This window comes from Schistocerca americana, chromosome 2 (assembly GCF_021461395.2).
Source record: "Schistocerca americana isolate TAMUIC-IGC-003095 chromosome 2, iqSchAmer2.1, whole genome shotgun sequence".
Taxonomy (NCBI): Eukaryota; Metazoa; Arthropoda; class Insecta; order Orthoptera; family Acrididae; genus Schistocerca; species Schistocerca americana.
Window position 1 is genome coordinate 63,184,759 of NC_060120.1, and position 21,094 is coordinate 63,205,852.

General features: G+C 43.1%; 1 protein-coding gene across 1 annotated transcript in view; it reads left to right on the top strand.

The window, feature by feature from the left end:
* Positions 1 to 21,094, top strand: part of LOC124596111 (acetylcholinesterase-like) — a gene marked incomplete at its 5' end in the record, with an annotated part of 44,927 nt that overhangs the window by 16,008 nt on the left and 7,825 nt on the right. The window contains one exon of the mRNA XM_047135126.1: positions 283 to 723. Coding sequence (XP_046991082.1) covers positions 283 to 723 — 441 coding nt within the window. The remainder of the gene's footprint in view (positions 1 to 282; positions 724 to 21,094) is intronic.

Sequence of the window (21,094 nt, forward strand, 5' to 3'; positions counted from 1 at the left end):
CTACTTCGACCTCAGTAGACACAATATTTTTGTCAACTGCAATGAGTACACCACCTCCTACGCTGTCTAATCTGTCTTTCCGATACACGTTCCAACCCTCACTAAATATTTCAGAATTTCCTATCTCAGGGTTCAGCCAGGTCTCAATCCCGAGAATAATTTGCGCGCCACACGCTTCCTGGAGGACAGTAAAACGACGTGCTACATCCTGTTAAAGTGAACCGACGTCAGTTAAATATCGCTCTCGCTCCGCCTCCGCTGTACGGACTTTGTGCTCCGCAGGTGTTCGGTGACTTCCCGGGCTCGGTCATCTGGAACCCCAACACGCAGCTGTCGGAGGACTGCCTCTACATCAACGTGGTGGCGCCCAAGCCGCGGCCGCGCAACGCCGCCGTCATGGTGTGGATCTTCGGCGGCGGCTTCTACTCGGGCACGGCCACGCTCGACGTGTACGACCACAAGACGCTCGTGTCCGAGGAGAACGTGATCCTGGTGTCGATGCAGTACCGCGTCGCGTCGCTGGGCTTCCTCTTCTTCGACACGAGCGACGTGCCGGGCAACGCGGGGCTCTTCGACCAGCTGATGGCGCTCCAGTGGGTGCACGACAACATCCACTACTTCGGCGGCAACCCGCACAACGTGACGCTGTTCGGCGAGTCGGCCGGCGCCGTCTCCGTCAGCATCCACCTGCTGAGCCCCCTCAGCAGAAACCTCTTCTCACAGGTGCGCGCCCAGTCCTCAGCACAGCGCAGCTCGTTCTTCGAAATCAGTAATTTATTTCTCCAAGGAACAATTAACAAGGCGCCATCAGCTTAAGACAAGGAAATATTAGCTACATATTTCTTTTCTATGCATTTTATGTAAGCCTTTACGGGGTTTTACAAAAAGGTACGGCCAAACTTTCAGGAAACATTCCGCACACACAAAGAAAGAAAATATGTTATGTGGACATGTGTCCGGAAACGCTTACTTTCCATGTTAGAGCTCATTTTATTACTTCTCTTCAAATCACATTAATCATGGAATGGAAACACACAGCGTGACTTCACTCACTTTGTTACAGGAAATGTTCAAAATGTCCTCTTTCACAGAGGATACATGCATCCATCGTCCGTCGAATGGAATCCCTGATGCGCTGATGCAGCCCTGGAGAATGGCGTATTGTATCACAGCCGTCCACAATACGAGCACGAAGAGTCTCTACGTTTGGTACCGGGGTTGCGTAGACATGAGTTTTCAAATGCCCCCATAAATGAAAGTCAAGAGGGGTGAGGTCAGGAGAGCGTGGAGGCCAAGGATTTGGTCCGCCTCTACCAATCCATCGGTCACCGAATTTGTTGTTGAGACACATGTTCTGTCGTACTTGTAAAGGCACATGTTCTGGCAGCACAGGTAGAGTATCCCGTATGAAATCATGATAACGTGCTCCATTGAGCGTAGGTGGAAGAACATGGGGCCCAATCGAGACATCATCAACAATGCCTGCCCATACGTTCACAGAAAATCTGTGTTGATGACGTGATTGCACAACTGCGTGCGGATTCTCGTCAGCCCACACATGCTGATTGTGAAAATTTACAATTTGATCACGTTGGAATGGAGCCTCATCCGTAAAGAGAACATTTGCACTGAAATGAGGATTGACACATTGTTGGATGAACCATTCGCAGAAGTGTACCCGTGGAGGCCAATCAGCTGCTGATAGTGCCTGCACACGCTGTACATGGTACGGAAACAACTGGTTCTCCCGTAGCACTCTCCATACAGTGACGTGGTCACCGTTACCTTGTACAGCAGCGACTTCTCTGACGCTGTCATTAGGGTTATCGTCAACTGCACGAAGAATTGCCTCGTCCATTGCAGGTGTCCTCGTCGTCCTAGGTCACCCCAGTCGCGAGTCATAGGCTGGAATGTTCCGTGCTCCCTAAGACGCCGATCAATTACTTCGAACGTCTTCCTGTCGGGACACCTTCGTTCTGGAAATCTGTCTCGATACAAACATACCGCGCCACGGCTATTGCCCCGTGCTAATCCATACATCAAATGGGCATCTGCCAACTCCGCATTTGTAAACATTGCACTGACTGCAAAACCACGTTCGTGATGAACACTAACCTGTTGATGCTACGTACTGATGTGCTTGATGCTAGTGCTGTAGAGCAATGAGTCGCATGTCAGCACAAGCACCGAAGTCAACATTACCTTCCTTCAATTGTTCCAACTGGCGGCGAATCGAGGAAGTACAGTACATACTGGCGAAACTAAAATGAGCTCTAACATGAAAATTAAACGTTTCCGGACACATGTCCACATAACATCTGTTCTTTATTTGTGTGTGAGGAATGTTTTCTGAAAGTTTGGCCGCACCTTTTTGTAACACCCTGTATACAGGGTGGAGGAAAATTGTGTCACGAAATTTTAACCCTTCGTAGCTGATGAAACCGTTCGGTCTCGTTCCCGCAACGGCCTGTCGGACGGTCTCGTTCCAGCCTCGGTCCCGTTTCCCTCTGTCTCGGTCTCGGTCTCGCTCAGCTGGACTCGTCCTTCATCGCGTGGCCACTCGTCGCAGTTCCACTGCCGACTGCTCCTAGTTAGTTCAGTATCAAGTTGTTGTTCGTTTCGTTCGCTTCGCACGTCCATTCTAGATCTGTTTGAAACCTTTTTTGAGCTCTGAACTTCTGGTTCTTTTTGTATTCTATTCAGCGTCCACTAACGCTAATGAAAATGTATTTTATAACTACGTAAACTACGAAAAAATTACGTGGTATGTAATACATACACCTTTTCAGGTAACAAAACGGCGTATCAGCTTACTTCACTATTTCGATAAACAGCAGAAGAAATACTTGTAAAAAGGCAAGTTTTTTGGTTATTACATATGCAAAGGACGTCAGCATGGCACACACGAAAGGCCATTTTCCGTCTTTTTTCGATCCAAGGTAAAACAGCATGTTCATTGTCGTGGAAGGCAGATCGACTTACAACCGAATCAAACCCATGTTTCGTAATCCAGTGTCTGGTGTCACATTTTGTAAAGAGAATATGATAACTCCTACAATGTTATTTCAGTGGTACCGGGTGGCGCACGAAAAATCGCCCCTGAGTACTAGACTACTCACTGTCGCTTACCAATCGTCAACTATTGTTTCGAAGTTGTTTGCATTGGCTTCTTATTTCTCCACTGCCTGACTATTACATGTGCATCTATTCTGATCGCATCGGTCAACGAATGGTGCGAAATTGACGAGCAGTCCGTACTCGGGGCCGGTTTTTCGTGCGGCACCTTACATTATTTTACTTCGGTCAGCCACGTAAAGCTAAAGTTGGCTAAACGAGATGTTTTGCAGAATCACGAAAATTACAAGGGTGTGAGAATTCTGTTGTGAATAAAAATTCTGTACTCCAGGGGGGAGGCAAGTGCCCCCTTTTGGCTCCTTCCATCCTTCTCGTAAGAACCATGTAGAACAATGAACGGTGAACGAGTAAAAATTAACGTTTCCCAAAAAAGAGCGATCACCAGTGCACTAGTTCCCAAGGATGAATGACTTTTCTCATCTTTAGTAGGAACCAAAATATCTAATGTTCTGTAGGTCGACAATGCACAATTTTTAAACTACGGAAATTTGGCGCTACGTGCTCCGATTGGCCACGGGATTGCCCTGATGCCGGATGCTCTGGAAAACGCATGACCGCGAATGCTCTGCCTGCCCCAGATAGAGATGTACCCAAGGCGGCCCCCACGCTCGGTGGTAGGGTGCCTACCTTCCACTCTGGGGGCGAATCCTCATGGGTCCCGACACATCCATTGTAGTTTCATGATGAGACGTACCTGGGACAAATCCGTCAACAGCTCTTAGTTCGCGTATATAAAGTATTTTACGAACTGTGTCGGCCCTGAAAACGGCCTGTTTTGTAGCTAGGACACTGTTTATTTAAAGCAGGTGCTCGAACTGGCGACCCTCTAACGCGACACAAGCTCGGTAACGTCGAAAAGTGTTTTGCTGTACTCTTTCAAAGATTCCTGGCATTGCCGTGATGTAACTGGTGGCTTGTTGAATGCGATCCATTAATTCCCCTTCATTTCTAGGTGGTTCACGTCCGGGTGGGCGAACTATAACCTTGAAGAATCCCCACAGGGAAAAGTCCGTTGGCGTGAAGTCTGGTGATCGCTGGGGCCATGTCCTACGAGCACCTCTGCCACTTGCCCGGCCGTCGAGGTGTTCATTTAAATATCCGCGCGCAACACGACTGTTATGTGCGGACGCCCCATCATGCTGCAACCACATGCATAGCCGTATATCCAGGGGATCATCTTCCAGCGGACCGGGTAGAGTTTCTTGCAAAAAGTGAAGGTAATTTGCTCCGGTAAGTCGCAGAGGTAGACGCACCGGCCGAATTATATGGTCATCCACAAGGCCTGCCCAAATGTTGATCGAAAATCGTTCCTTGTGTCCGTGGACATATGTGACGTGAGGGTTTCCCATTGCCCAGAAATGAACGTTTCGATTGTTGTAAAGGCCATTCCGAGGGAAGGTGCAGTCCTCCACAAACAACACAATAGCTGGGAAGTTGGGATCTCGTGCAACACGTCGCAGAAACCACCGGCAAAACCCTAGCCTATGCTCATAGTCCGCCACAGGATTCAGGTCTTGGACAGAGTGGAAACTAAATAGATGCTGGCCGTCATCTCTCAAAACCTCCCAGACTAACCGACAAGTGACCCCCATGTCATGTCCAGTCGCTCGAGTACTTGTAGTAGGTGCTTACTCGAAGAGCTCGAGAACAGTCTGTTCAAATGCAGCATCCCGTCGTGTTCGAGGTCTTCCAGCATCACCATGATATCCCGCTAACAAGCCTGTTTCGCCAAGTCGCCGGTGAACTGCTGTAAACGTTTGCCGGTGTGGGTGGCGTCTTGCTTTCTCAAACAACCGTCGAGCTTCATGCGCATTACCGTCGGCTAGTCCATAAACAAAAACCACGTCTCGTTGTTCTTCAAACGAATCCTATGACGCCATGACTAAATCGCAGGTGACGTGTGTACTCTGAAGCGAAGCTTACGTGTGAATGCCTCTGACGTGAGGTGGAGACAAAAAACAAGATGTATTTGACACATTTGGGTATCACTTTGGGCAGTGACGGGGTGAGGGACGTTTGTATCGTTTGTATGTGTGAACCGACACCCATAGCGCTGCCTGTCAAACGATGAATGGCAACGGGGCAATCACGCGGTCAATCGGAGCGCTTGGCGCCAAGTTTCCGTAGTTTAAAAATGGTGCGTTGTCGACATACACATCATTTGGTTCCTATTGGCATCAGCTATCCAGGGTTAAAATTTCGTGACACAATTTTTCTCCATCCTATATATTACTTACTTGAAACAGCTATAAACATTTAAGAGACTCTTCTGTGGTTCCTGCCGTCTCATTGTATCGATTATGTATTATCTAGTGACAGGCGTGATAAACCACTTGCGCTGGTTTCTTGATCGTGATCTGTAGCTTGTTGTGAAATGTTTCCCTGTGATAGACATCCTGCACGATTCGATAATATTGGCCGTCAGTAATCTACAGGGAGAACTATTCCGAGAATTTAGCACCTCGGTTCTCAATAATGTAGGTGGCTGTATCGTACGTCCTATCATCCACAGAGCTGTTTAGCAATCGGGTATCGCGTCCTGTCAGGCCACGTCAGTTCCCTAACGTATAGGTAGCGTGCGATCGCTCTATCAGTGATGGCTAGTAAGTGACTGACAGAATAATACGTGCGTGAGCGAGTCAACGCTTCCTTATTGTGGCAGGCGGCTGTTGTACTGAGATGCATTTTATGTAGTTTGCTGTTCGTAGGAATTTTATCACTGTCAATCAGATATCGTTGTGAACAAATCCCTGAGGGCAGGAACGTTTGGTGAATGTCTTGCCTCGGTGATGTCCAATTCACTTGTTGATACCGACCTCTGACGCATTGTAGCTTACTAATAGGACTGCAGAGGTCTTATTCTCAAAAGAACCATCCGATTTTAAAAAGTATAACTTTTACATACGTCGACGTACAGCCTTGAGGGTACCTTCATTACCTACGTTTAGGGAGACAGTTTTCATTTACCCTCCACAGATTTTCAAGCTGTCCTCCACCGTAAGCAAAGATAAACATCTGGAGGGTATTCAAACTAGTCTCAGTTATCTGCGAGCATGTCTGGAGTTAATGCGTTCACTATTGTGACTATTGTTGCAATGCGACTAACTCTCCTATAGCATAAAGAGTGGACTAATGTCAAAGTCACACTATTCTCATACTCAGGAAATGGTCACATGGGAGAAGATGCAAGAATCGTGCATCACTGCTCTTCTCAAGGTTCTAGTGGAGGTACTTTCCCTATGCTTTCCTCCGACCTGTTATGAAGTGTACTGCATATAACTGTGCCTTGAGTATAGTGTTGTGTTCGTATTGCTATGGGTGTAGGGAAGGTAGAAGGTGAAACGCAAAGCCAGTACATATTCGCAGCTCACTCCTCTCGAAGAGTACCGAGGGATCCGCCGAAATCTACGTCCTCCTCCGACGGACAGATCACCATTAACAGTGTGACATGCCTTCGGTTCATGAGACACTGCTTAGAGACTTAAAGTTTAACCCAGGACATTGGCGCAGAGCCTGGTGGACAGGAACTTCACACCACCACAGCTCCTCCCCCTGCCGGCCAAAGTGAAGGTGTAGCTCCAATTCGAGTGCCATCGCTGGTGCGAGCGTTAGCGACCTTGGTCAGAGCCGGCTTAGACGTCTACGAACTACGTGAAGAACGTAGTTGAATCGTACATCAATGACGATTGTCAAGAAACTGCTGGCGCCATAGTCGAATATAGTCGAATACTTTGCCGTATAAGTTGTTCAGTGGTGTACTCTTTGGTCGGAACCAATGCTGCACATTTGTAACTTAATCATACCTGTGTTAGCGAAAAACACGAAACACCTTTCTTTCTATGTTACATCGACTCGACGCACCTTCGGGTATGAGCGAGCGAGTGATTTGCACTACGGCGACCACTACCGACGAATACGCGAACCAACAAACTGACGCTAAAGTAATCTTCTAAGTGGCGACAAGTAATTCACTATTTGCCCCAAGTTTCTATCAGCGTTCATGCAGAAAAAATAGCCTTCTTAAATCAAATAAAACTTTCGGGAACATCTCGTAGACTGGAATATCAGAACGGAAGCCTCGATAACACATGAAACTGTATGCGTTGAATCGCACGGACAGCAAAGAGATAGTCCAATTTTTGTAATATGTGTAACATCGTTGATATGGCTCCACAGGGTAGATCACTTTATACATACCTAAAGCGAAGTTCGTACTTTTAATCATTTGAAAAGACATTTTTCTTTCATGGAGTTACTTAATATTCTATCGCACGTTGCACTCGGCAGAATACTTCTCACAGTAACGTCAGAATGCAGTTTGCTTAGCTGTATTTTTATGCTGTTTATCTCCTACTAATTTTGACCAAACAAGATTATCAAACAAAACAGTCAATATATGTATAATTGTAGAGAGTAAGATTACATAAATGCTTTAACAGAAGAAATGGCAAGCTGACCTGTACGATATTTTCATTGAGTTGCAAGGAGATCCCAACCAACGTCCATTTATACATCTACCTGTTGTTGGTGGATATCTCATCTTGCTATCAGTGCTATAGTACACATGCATGCACTTCTCGTTCTATACGGTATATTCCTCCAACATCTGATCTATTTATTTAATAAAGTAGTGATATAAATAAATTTTCTCCCCATAATTAGATATGATACATCTCCATTCGTTGTCTGATCTACAGATCAAATCTGAAGCACTTCTGTCGCAACGTATTTCTAAATCTTCGACTCTCTCTTCTCTGAACACTTTCTCGACCACATTTCACTTCCAAACAAAGATACACTGTAAAAAAACTTCAGAAAAGACTTCGTGAATTTCAATTTTTTGTCAGTGTTAACAACTTTGTTTTCTTTAGAAAGGTTTATCTTGATATTACCAGTTTGTCAGTGTTAACAATTTGTTTCTTTAGAAACGTTTATCATGATATTTCCAGTTTGTACTTTACACCTCGTCTGCTTCGACCATCGACAGGTAACTGGCTGACAAAAAGCAAGCCATAACCACTAATTTTAGTGTCTCATTTCCTAACTCAGCATCAACTGATTTAATTCGACCATATAACGCTTCCCTTGTTTTTCTTTTGTTGATGTTTATCTCGAACCTGTGATATATGGGTACTGCCCTTGATTAGTAATCAAAAAGTCATGGTCCTGGGTTCATATTCAACCATAGGTTAAATTCTGAATAAAATTTATCAGAAATAGCGGCCATAAATTTACGGCGTAAAAAGTAACCCTCGCTTGCCAATGGTATTGTCAAAGAGGACGTAGCAGTGAACGGAGGTTCAGGGCACAATCTTGCGCTTGGAGTGGGAAACTGACCCAACAAGGTCGAGGAATCAACAATGATGAAAAGCTTGAGGATGCAGGATGCAATGGAGACCACTGCATTTAAGACACATGATGTATATTTACAGGACATGTGGCCTGTAATTCACAAAGTGTCCTGATAATTTCTCCATTGGCAGAAGAATCCGGACTAGTCCCCCATTCGGATCTCCAGGAGGGGACTGCCAAGGTGACCGTGAGGTAAACATCCAATAATCAGGGAAAAGATGACGTTCTTCGAGTCGGGGCATGGAATGTCAGAAATTCGAACGTGATGAGAAGGCTAGGAAATCTGAAAAGGGAAATTCTAAGTCGCAGTCTAGATAAAGTTGGGATCAAAGAAGTGAAATGGAAAGAAAATAGGAATTTCGGGGCCGACGAGTATAGGGAAATCTCAACAGCTATAGGAAACAGTATAACGGGAGGAGGATTCGTCATGAACAGGAAAGTAAGGCTGAGAGTGAGTTACTGTGAGCAGTTCAGTGATAGGGTTGTTCTCACCAAAGTCGACAGGAAACCGACGCCAACAGCTGTTGTTCCGATGGCTTGGCTCTGAGCACTATGGGACCTAACATCTGAGGTCATCAGTCCCCTAGACTTAGAACTACTTAAATCTAACTAACCTAAGGACATCACACACATCCATGCCCGAGGCAGGATTCGAACCTGCGACCGTAACGGTCGCGCGGTTCCAGACTGAAGCGCCTAGAACCGCTCGGCCACAGCGGCCGGCTGTTGTTCAGATGCTGTAGTCACAATCAGAAAATGAAAAGAGAGAGAGAGTATATGAGGATATTGAGCGGGTAATTCAGTATGTTAAGGGAAATCATAATCTATTAATCGTGTAGGATTGGAAAGCGTTTGTAGGGGAAGGAATATGTTATTGGGGAATACGGGATAGGCAGTAGGGATAAGAGAGGAGAAACATTAATTGGGTTCTGCAAAATTTGAAATGGTAATAGCGAATACCATGTTTAAGAATCACAAGAGGAGGAGATATACTTCGAAAAGGCTCGGAGGCACGAGAAGACTCCAGTTGGGTTACATCCCGGTCAAAGAAAGATTCCGAAATCAGATTTCGGTTGTAAGGTGTACCCAGGAGAACATACATACTCAGATCACAATTTAGTAATGATGAAGAGTAAACAATACCCCAGAATAATCAATTTGGAGGGAAGTGGGATACTGAAGTATTGAGGAATGACGAGATGCGTTTGATGTTCGCTAAGAATGTGGATACTGCGATGGTAAGGAATATCACGGTAAGCATTTCAATTCAGGAGGAGAGGACATCTGTAAAAATAGTAGTCACATGTGTTGAACAGACTAATATAGATCGAGGGAAGGTAACTGCCAAGAAATCTATAATAACAGAGGAATTACTATAACTGATCGACGAAAGTAGGTGGTACAAACATATAGGAATACAGCAATAGAAATCCATTAGAAATGAAATTAATAAGAAGTGGAATCAGTCAAGGGGAAATGGCTGCAGGAAATGTTTAAAGAAATCGGAGAAGAAATGATCTTCGGAAAGACTGACTTGGCATATAGAAAAGTCAAACGAACCTTGGGTGAAATTATAAGCACCGGTGGTAACATTAAGACTGCAGTGGGAAAGCCCCTGCTAACGCAGAGGAGAGATCGGATACGTGGAATGTGTATACTGAAGGTCTCTGTGAGCGGACGACTTACCTGATAACGAGATAGGATATGAAAGTGGAGTCGGTATGGAAGACATGGAGGATCCAGTTGAAGTTTCCCGGCTTGGGGCACTTTCACAGTTCAGTTAATTACGCTCAAAAGTCAATTTATTGAACCCTCAGTTTATGTTCACAGATATAAGTTCTGGGTCCGTTAACAGTCCAAAACAAATAAGAAAAGTCCCTGAAAATAAAGGAATGACTTCTTTGACAACTTAAATTTTTTCGAAAACAACAGAAGTAAATCTCTGCCTGACACTGTCTTCTGAACAGTGCCCTTGCAAACGAAACAGTCCGTCTTCTTAGACGTCATTAGTAGGCATAAAATTAAACTGCCTGCTGCTCACCGGGCGAGGGTAGTTATATCCGCATGGCGGATGACTGCCAGGTGGCTATTGGTCTAGCGATGTGGCCTCGGAGTGTCTGAGGAAAATAGATTGGCGGATGCAGCAAATTGTCCAGAGATGTGGCCGCTTCTACAGCTTTTGCGCGCGCACTCTGAACTAACCTGCTTGATACAGGTCAGGCGAAGTTCGGTTGACTTCGGTCGGTGCGCCTGCGGAACTGGAGCGACGACCCGCATAGCGGTGCTACGTTGCGGGTTGTCGGCTTCGCGGGAGACCCCGGAAACACGCCACCAGTGTTAGAATTTAAAAGGGTCTGGTAGATTATTTCTATAGGGCCGTGTAGATCACACGAAACTTTTACAAATCTCTATTACCGAATTCGGCAACTACCGTATTCAGATCTGTTACAAACAAAGCATGGTGGTGTAACCAACTAAGTTCAGTTATCTGAAGGAAAATCTGTAACGGATCTGATGATACATAAGAAAAATAAAAAATAAAAAAAATTTACATCATTAACAGACAGGCACATTAGCGATACATACAATAAAATAATCTGATTGAGGTATCAACGTCAATATTATACATGTGTTATAGAGTAAGCGCTGGTGATGGCCTGAAAAGTCTGATATTTATTCAAATAACTGAGGTCAGCAGAGGGCACTGTAGTTAGGACATATGAGTAATCTGTATTGTCAGTTTAATAGTTAAAATGCAGTATACGTAGTTATTAATTAAAATAACTTCAGATAGGATAGTGAGTGTCTGACAATGAAACATGTACACACCAGCTGCGACATAGTAGCGTATATGAACAGTGATCCAATACTGTCAAATGTTTTTTATTCCAGTCTTTGATCACAATATCAATTCTTTTGACGATGACCGATTTCAGTCAGTAATGACCATCCTCAGATCTACAATATAAAAATATATACAACTAGTGAGCAGCATGTCTTTCACCACAATACAGCATTACGTATCACAATATACTATCATATAACCAGGGAAATGTTCAGATAAAATACGGTGAAACGTACCTTTTTTACAGCACGTCCTAAAGTGAATAAGACCCGTAATGGCATCGTCAAAACATATAAATATACTCAGCACAGCATCGTCACATAGATCTGAAATAAGGTGTAGAATAGATCACATCGTCCACACGGTAATTTCTGCAACTGACTACTAAAGTACAGTAGCTACCAGAAATAAATTTGCTTACATCGTACATAGATGTCGCTACTGTGGGGTTAGATGAAGTCATCATTTACGTAAGAAATATAATTTGATAATAACACATTAGATCAAATACATGTAGCAGACTTTTGAATACAGATAACTATTATAGAAACGAAATGCGATACAGTATGGGTAACTGCATTCGTCTTTTACTATATCACAATTTGTTTCTATAATATTTATCTATATTTAAAAGTCTGCTACATGTATATATTTTTATATTGTACATCTGAGGATGGTCATTACTGACTGAAACCAGTCATCGTCAAAAGAATTGATATTGTTATCAAAGACTGGAATAAAAAACATTTAAAACATGTGGTGACATACAATCGGCGGGATTAGATTCACCCTTAAGATCCACATAGAAGGTGCTAATAATAATAATTGGAAGCTTCTCTCCTGGCAAAGTAAACCACACAGTTGTGTAAAAGCCAGTATAAAAAGTTTAAAAATAACATCACATTTATAAATCGAAACCTTCCAGCATGACAAAGCAATTAAATAATAACCGTAAGTGTAGGTAATTAACGAAAGTGTGAAAGTTAGTTAAAAAGTCGGTGGTTGGTAACACACCCGTAGAGGAATTTCAATGGCGCTACCCCGTAGCTTCTGTGTACGAAGGCCGTGCGGGTTAGCCGTGCGGTCAGGGGCGCCTTGTCACGGTTCGCGCGGCTCTCCCCCATCGGAGCTTCGAGTCCTCCCTCGGGCATTGGTGTGCGTGTTGTCCTTAGCGTTAGTTTAATTAGTGTGTAATCCTAGGGGAAGACGATCTCAGCAGTTTGGTCCCATAGAACCTTACCACAAATTTCCAATTTTCTGTACGAAGTTCTTGTGGCTGAACTTGGGTCAGAAGGCCCAGTCTCCTCGCCGCTGGTGGAAGGCGCACAGAACCGCACGCCAAGCTGCTAGGAGCTCGACGCTGCTCAAACTAGTAGGTTTCTGCATATATCAAAATCAGCATTCAGGTTAAAAACATTCCGTTCATTCAGCAATAACTCCGGCTACCGTTTTCTGTGTACAAACGTTTCCGTATATTCGAGTAGGTTCAGTAGCTGTCCCGTTGGTGCCTTATGCAACACTTTCTTCTTATCCTCTCCTTTTCCTGCCGCATGTTTTTCTTTATCCAAAAGTGTAAAAGCGCTGTTATTTCGGCAATATTTTTTCCCTCTAAAGCGAGCCTCTAAATTACTTGTCTTCCGACCCATATAGACTTTGTCACAGCTCCGACAGTTTATCTTGTAAACATCAGATTCTATATATTTGTTACTGTTGTTGCCACCCTCGTGACGTAGCCTAGAAACAACTGTACCTTTCGTTTAAATCCAATTTTTACCTCAACTTTTTCTGAAAGCTAGTGCAATTCTGTCAATTGTAAATGTGAAATCCTGCCACCCTAAGGAGCATAAATGGGCATTCTCAGAGCCATGATCAACGAAATGCTAAAACTACCTTTCACCCCTAACGACGAAATGGAAGAATAAGTGCAGTCACAAAATACTGATAAGGCGAAAACAACAGATCCAGCGGGCAAGATGTTTGTTGCTATATCATAAGATTGTGCATTTTCCAACGGCATTGCACAAATATTTAGAATCTGGTGTCTACAAGATCAACTGCCAAAAGAGTCACACAGGAAGACAGGAAGGAGTTCAAGACTCATTTTAGACAGAATCAAAATAAGATTTTTTGGATAAAGATAAACGTACCGTGGAAAACATAGAGGATAATGTGGAAGTGTCGCATAAGGTACCAAAGGGGCAATTACTGAACCTACTTGTAAAAATGGAGATTTATGTACACAGAAAACGGCAACCGGAATTACTGCTGAGTGAACCGAATGAGTTTAACCTGAGTGCTTATTTTGATGTATTCAGAAACCTACTAGTTTGAGCAACATCGACCGCCGCAGCAGCTTGGCGTGCGTTTGTGTGCGCCGGCCACCAGCGGCGAGAGACTGCACCTTCTTCTGCGAGTTCCGCTACAGGAAAACAAGAACTTCGTGCAAAGAAGTCACGAGGTAGCGCCGTTGAGATTCCATTTCGAATGTGTTATCGATTACTAACATTTTAACTGACAGTCACTGTTTCGTTAATTACTTACACTTATGGTTATGGTTTAATTGTTTTGTCATGCTGGAAGGTTTCGATTTATAGAAGTTATTTTGTTTTTAAGCTTTTCATACTGCTTGTACACAATTGTGTGTTTTTCTTTGCCAGGCGGAAAGCTTAACATTATTATTATTTGCACCTTTTATGTGGATTTTAAGTATGTGTCTAATTCCACCCATTGTATGTAAGCACATGTTTTGTTGCCATCTGCTCATTTTCCTGTGTGAAGAAATTTTTAATTAATGACTACGCATTCTGCATTTTGACTATTAAATTGACCTTACTGATTACTCATGTGCTGTAGCCCTCTGCTGGTCTCTGTTATTTGTATAAGCATCAGACGCATCCAGGTCATCACCAGCGCTTACTATGTGCCACATGTATAATTATGACGCTGATACCTCAATCAGAATATCTTACGGTATGTATGTCTGATATGCATTGCCGGTTAATCATTTAAATATATTTTTTTTATTTTTCTCGTATATCACTATCTGAACATAGCTGCTACACCACCCTTTTTTATTTGTGACAGACCTGAGAATGGCAGAAGCAGATATCGGTAATAGTGAAACATAAAAGTTTTGTGTGATAAGACGGTGTTTACAAATAAAGTGCCACAAAATGATCGCAGAGTCATTTACAGACTTTATGTCTTCAGTTGATAGCCCCGGTAGGCTCGTGATCAAATGAAGCAGAATGGGTAGATAACATTCCATCCCAATTTATCAAATCATTGGCGGAAACGGCTAGTGAAGCTGGTGTATAAGATCTATAAGACTTTTATCCATAATGGATGCAGCTGAAGTCCATGACTGTTTCTTTATAGGGCGTAGAATAATAATTGGTATCAATCACCTGGTAGCAATTATTATTCTACTCTCTATGAAAATAGCGACATAGCATCAGTTTTTCGGAAAGACATCATGCACACAATTTCGAAGATAGTCAGCACAGATAGGTGCGATAACTATCGCACCATCAGCTTAATATCTCATGCATCTAAGCTGCTGACAAGGGAAACGTAGAGAAGAATGAAAAGGAAAGCTGCACATCTGTTAGATGACGATCAGATTCACTATAGGAAACGTAAGGACACCAGAGAGGCAGTCCTGACTTTCATTTGATAATGGAAGTAACAATAAAGAAAAATTGAGATACTTTCATAGGATTTGTCGATTTAAAAAATTCATTCGACAATGTGAAATGATGCGAATGTTCGAAATGTTCAGAAAACTCGGAGTTACATACGGGGAAAGACGGGTAATATATGTACAAGAGCCGGGAGGGAACAATGGAATTAGAAACCCAGGAACGAAGTGCTCGTATTAAAAAGGATGTAAGACAGAGATCCGGTCTTTCGCCCTAACTCTTTAGTCCATACGTCGATGATGGAACGACGGAAATTAAAAAGAAAAAAGTTCAAGAGTGCGTCTGAAATTCAGGTTGAAATGAAATCTGAGATAAGATTCGCTGATGACATAGCTATCCTCAGAGAAAGTGATGAAAAATTAGAGGAGCCGATGAATCTAATACTCAGTCTAATCAATACAGAATGTGGATTGCAAGTAAACCGGAAGGAGACAAAAGTAATGAGAAGTAGCAGATATGAAAATAGCTAGAAACCTACAATCATATTTGATGGTCACAAAGTATACGAAATTAAACAATTCAGCTACCTCGGGAGCAAAATAACCATGACGGACTAACAACGGACGACGTAAAGAGCAGGAAATCACACGCAAAGAAGGCATTTCTGGCCAAGAGCAATCTGCTGGTATCAAATATAGGCATTAACATGAGGAAGAAGTTTCTGAGAAAAAGTTTGGAGGACAGGGTTGTATACTAGTGAATCATAGTCAGTTCGAAAACCGAAGCCGAAGAGAATCGAAACTTCTGCGACGTAGGGCTGCGGAAGAATGTTGAAAATTTGGTGGACTGGCAAGGAATGAAGACGTTCTCCGCAGAATCGGCGAAGAAAGGAAAATTGGGAGAACACTGATAAGAAGTACAAACAGAATGACAGGACATGTGTTAAGGCATCAAGACATAACCTCCTCATTACTAGAGGGAACTGTGGACGGTGAAAATTGTAGGGAATACAGAGGTCGGAATACATCCAACAGATAATTGAGGACGTTCCGTGCAAATGATACTCTAGAATGAAGAAGACGGGAAAAACGAAACGTACCTATTGCGTTCAACTGCTTCTCCAAAACTCTCGCCACCTCCGAAAAATTTCTTATTTCTGTTCCCTGATCGTTAATTCAGTTTCCAGATTTCTCATAGGTTTCCCTCACAGCTTGCTCAGTGAACAAATTGAATAATATCCCTGACTTGTACTCCCTTCCCGTCTTCCCCTTCACCATTTGCTGATAGCTATTCGCCGTGCATGTCAATGTTCAGTTACATAGGTTGTCGCAGTACTCTCAGCCGCAGGCTCGTAATTGACCATTAGCGTTTGTCCCTGTAATAAATTTGAGTTTGGAAATTTCAAACGTTCTAACAAGGGGAGGTCACCAATTGTGAAATTCAGATTCGACTCATAATGCGCATAATAAAAGCTCATGGCCAGAGGTGTAATGCGGCAAAGCACCAAGATGCACTTCTCAGCCGTTGTCGAGAAAATCGACAGTTAAAAGTAACCGTTGCGGAGAAATACTCTCTACGATGAATGATTTACCTACAGCGTCGTGGCGCAGCAGTAAGCGCGCGGGTTCGTAATCCGAAGGTCGCCGGATCGAATCTCGCGCCATACAGCCTTTTTTATTATTAGTTTTTTGTCATTCGAACATTAATGAATTGCTTATGCATGTTGGTGAAGGCGGATCGCTCTCCAATTGTACCGCCTCCATTTTCCCGTTTGTTTAACAGGGTGTACCAAAGCTCTCTCGTCTGCACTGATTTTCGACGATGTTATAAGTTGCGCTAGGGACCGCATCTACATTCTTTCGAAGTTAGCAGGCAACTACGCTGTTACTCGGCGGCTCGTTTCGGCCCATTCGACATCTGTCCTTCAAGTGTAACGAGCGAGTAACGAAGTTTATATTTCATACCTGCCACAGCAAATTTATGTTCGTGGGGTCTCTATTCTAATTCGGACGTTTGACTTACGCTATACGTATTCGTTTCGGAATATCGTTTCTACGTCTTCCGTTAACTATACGTGGTTAACATTATGAAGACAATTAATAACATTTGTGAAATACAAACATAATGATGTTCCAAGTCGCCAGTTTTTCCACGACAAACGACTTTCAACAACTTATTATATGCATAATTGTTGCAACTGATTGCCGGGAATTATATATATATATATATATATATATATATATATATATATATATAACTAATAATAAAAAATTGCATGGCGCGAGATTCGATCCAGCGACCTTCGGTTTACGAACCCGAGCGCTTACCGCTGCGCCACGTCGCTGTAGAAAATTAGTCATCGTAGAGAGTATTTCAAAGCAACGGTTACTTTTAACTGTCGATTTTCTCGACAACGGCTGAGAAGTGCATCTTGGTGCTTCGCCACATTACACCTCTGGCCATGAGCTTTCATTATGCGCAGTATGAATCGAATCTGAATTTCACAATTGGCGGCCTCCCCTTGTAAGTGCAAAATCACAAATTTTCCAAGGGAATCAAATACAATTTATGATTTTCACGTGACTTATTTGTATCCAAGAGACTCAGAAGGTATTCTGATAGCATAGAATATATCGCCAGCCTCATCACTGCAAAAAATAATGAGGCACATTAGAAAATAAGTAAGGCATTGTGAACGATCTAGGCACTACACCACGGAAAGCCCACCCGGATGCTAGTGCGTGTTGAAACGCCCGCTTTCCGAACGGCGAGGCGGCCGGCCCCGGTTCGAATCCGCCTGGCGGGATAACCGGGAGACCCGGTATGCCAACCGGATTGGACGTGATTTTTAGGCGGTTTCCCAATCTCACTGGGTCAATACCGGAGTTCTACCCATGTTCCTCCTCAGTAGCACGACACGTAAATGTTTAGAAAACTTTCTTACATTTATCAGCAGAATTAACTCAAAGAGCAGACAGATGGTGTTCACTATTTCAGTCCTAAGGAGTGAACAGGAGGCTGATGACCTTAGACGTTTTGTGTCCTTAAACACATAATCACTAGCAGCAGCGGTACCTCTTTACTGACTGATTGTAAGTGACGGTTAGGAAGGTTTTGTTTCAGCTGCCATTAATTCTGAAGCTCTACATTTGATTTGTGATTATACAAATCAAGAGATACAGCTATAATGTTTTAAATGGTGGAACTGTGGTCTACAAAAACGTTTTCTGTCCCCTTACATTTTTTGCAGGAGTACAATAACACTAAATTCAATAGAAACATCTTTCGTTGTTGACTTCTGTTCTTAGTACAACTCCCTTTTCGGGATCAGATGTTGCGAGGTTCACTGCATAGCTCCGTGTGCTATTGAGGAAGAAAAGACTTTTCATAATATTTCCCAGAAAAATGTCTTTCGTCTGCACACTTCTTCAACTTCTTTTTACAATTTTTGAAACACACTTCATCTTCTTCCATTCCTATTATGTTTCACTGACACAATCAAAGCATTACATGATCTCTGCCTACCACCCAATTAGTGCATCAACTAAATGGAGGAGGTTTTGACGCACGCGACGTGATATTTTGATCAGACAGAATTGGCATATTATAAGCGAGGCGGAACAGTTCAAGTTCCTAGGCGTTCGGATAGATAATAAGCTTTTGTGGAAAGCCCATGGTCAGGATCTTGTTCAGAAACTAAATGCTGCTTTATTTACTATTAGAGCAGTATCTGAAATAAGTGACATTTCAACACGAAAAGTAGTTTACTTCGCATATTTTCATGCGCTTATGTCGTATGGTATTATTTTTTGGGGCAATTCTTCTGAGTCAGAAAGGGTATTTTTGGCTCAAAAACGGGCAGTTCGAGCTATATGTGGTGTAAGTTCGAGAACGTCTTGTCGACCCCTATTCAATAGACTTGGAATTCTGACATTGCCCTCAAAGTATATATTTTCTTTAATGTCGTTTGTTGTTAGCAATATTAGCTTATTCCCAAGAGCTAGCAACTTTCACTCAGTTAATACTAGGCAGAAATCAAATCTGCATGTGGAATGCACTTCCTTGACTCTTGTGCGGAAAGGAGTGCACTATTCTGCTGCATCCATTTTCAATAAGCTACCACAAGAACTCAAAAATCTTAGCAGTAGCCCAAACGCTTTTAAGTCCAAACTGAAGAGTTTCCTCATGGCTCACTCCTTCTATTCTGTCGAGGAGCTCCTGGAAGAGCTGAAAAATTAAGCAAATTCCAGTGTTACATTGTTGATTTTCTTTATTTAAACTTACGAATTGTCGCCTGAATACGTTTCTTGTATTTCATTTCATCTGTTTCTACTGTCGTGTTATAATTTCATGTATTGACTCGTTCCATGACCATGGAGACTTCTCCTTAATTTGGTCCCACGGAACAATAAATAAATATATAAATTTCAGAGGGAAGAACCGCTTGACACAAACGTCATATACCATCTAGTGATGAATGTTTTAAACATTTTCTCCACGATTTAGGATTTGGAACAAGTATAGGGGCATGAAACTGAGTGCCAAAAACACAATAGCACAGAAAACGAATTTTGTGAAAGGCGGAGTGTGTGACATTTCCACTCTTCAGTTAATGTCTACAATGCTGGAGAACCACTCTTCAGTTAATGTCTACAATGCTGGAGAAGGACACGCTGGAACCACTCACACGAGAATCTCGTAGAATTTATATATTCATACGATAAAAATATTCTCAAAATGTGGGCTGCACTCCAATTAGTCTATTATTATCCGAACTCGTACTTTAATTGTTGACTGACACAGTTTTGCAATAGTTTAATGATTCTCGCCCCATTGTACATGATTGCATGACACTCAGTTCCCGTCCACGTATACGAGCGTAACGTCGAGACGCGGATGTACGTAGTCTCGACGACACGATTAAAAAAGTGAATTTTTAGCCACTAGTGAAATATTTTTATCTAGCCTATACTTTTTCTTGCATTACTGTTTCGTATTAAAGCACCAAGTCTACGCGTGTTCACATCTCCCAAAAATCTCCATGATACAGGTACGAATATGAGTCAGTAAATAAGTCACAAACATGAGAATGCCGCAAGTCGCAAACATCAGAACCCCGCATATAGTTTTAAATGGTTCAAATAGCTCTGAGCACTATGGGACTTAACATCTGAGGTCATCAGTCCCCTAGACTTAGAACTACTTGAAACTAACTAACCGAAGGACATCGCACATATCAATGTCCGAGGCAGGATTCGAACCTGCGACCGTAGCGGTCGATCGGTTCCAGACTGAAGCACCTAGAACCGCTAGGCCACACAGGCCGGCATAGTTTTAAATTTCTCACCTATACGTATCTTGAAGGATGCAGCTTATGTCGTGTGGAACGTAGCCGATACACATTGTTCCGCGGCCAATGATTCCTCTACATCTACATATATACTACGCTAGGCACCAAGCGGTGCGTGGCGTATGGCACAATACGCGCCAAAGTCATACTTCCCCCCGTCTGTTCCACTCGCGGATCGCACGAGGGCAAAAAACGCTGTCTGAACGCCCCAGTACTAGCTCCAATTTCCCTTATCTTTGAATGGTGATCACTGGGCGAGTTGGAAGTTGGTGGTAATAATATATGCTCTACATCCTCGGCGAAAATCTGATTTCGGAATTTAGTGAGCAGCCCCTTCCGCTTAGCACGCCGTCTATCTGCAAGTGTGTCCCACTTCAAACTTCCTATGAGATCTGTAACACTCTCGCGGTGGCTAAATGTACCAGTCACGATCTTGCCGCTCTTCTTTGGACCTTCTCAATCTCTTGAATCAGATCCAACTGGTAGGGGTCCCATACAGAAGGCTCTGAGCACTATGGGACTTAACATCTGAGGTCATCAGTCCCCTAGAACTTAGAACTACTTAAACCTAACTAACCTAAGGACATCACACACATCCATGCCCGAGGCAGGATTCGAACCTGCGACCGTAGCAGTCTCGCGGTTCCGGACTGAAGCGCCCATACAGAAGAACAATACTCTAAGACTGTACTAACCAACGTATTGTAAGCTATTTCCTTTGTTGAAGGACTGCATCGCTTCAGGATTCTACCAATAAACCGCAATCTCGAG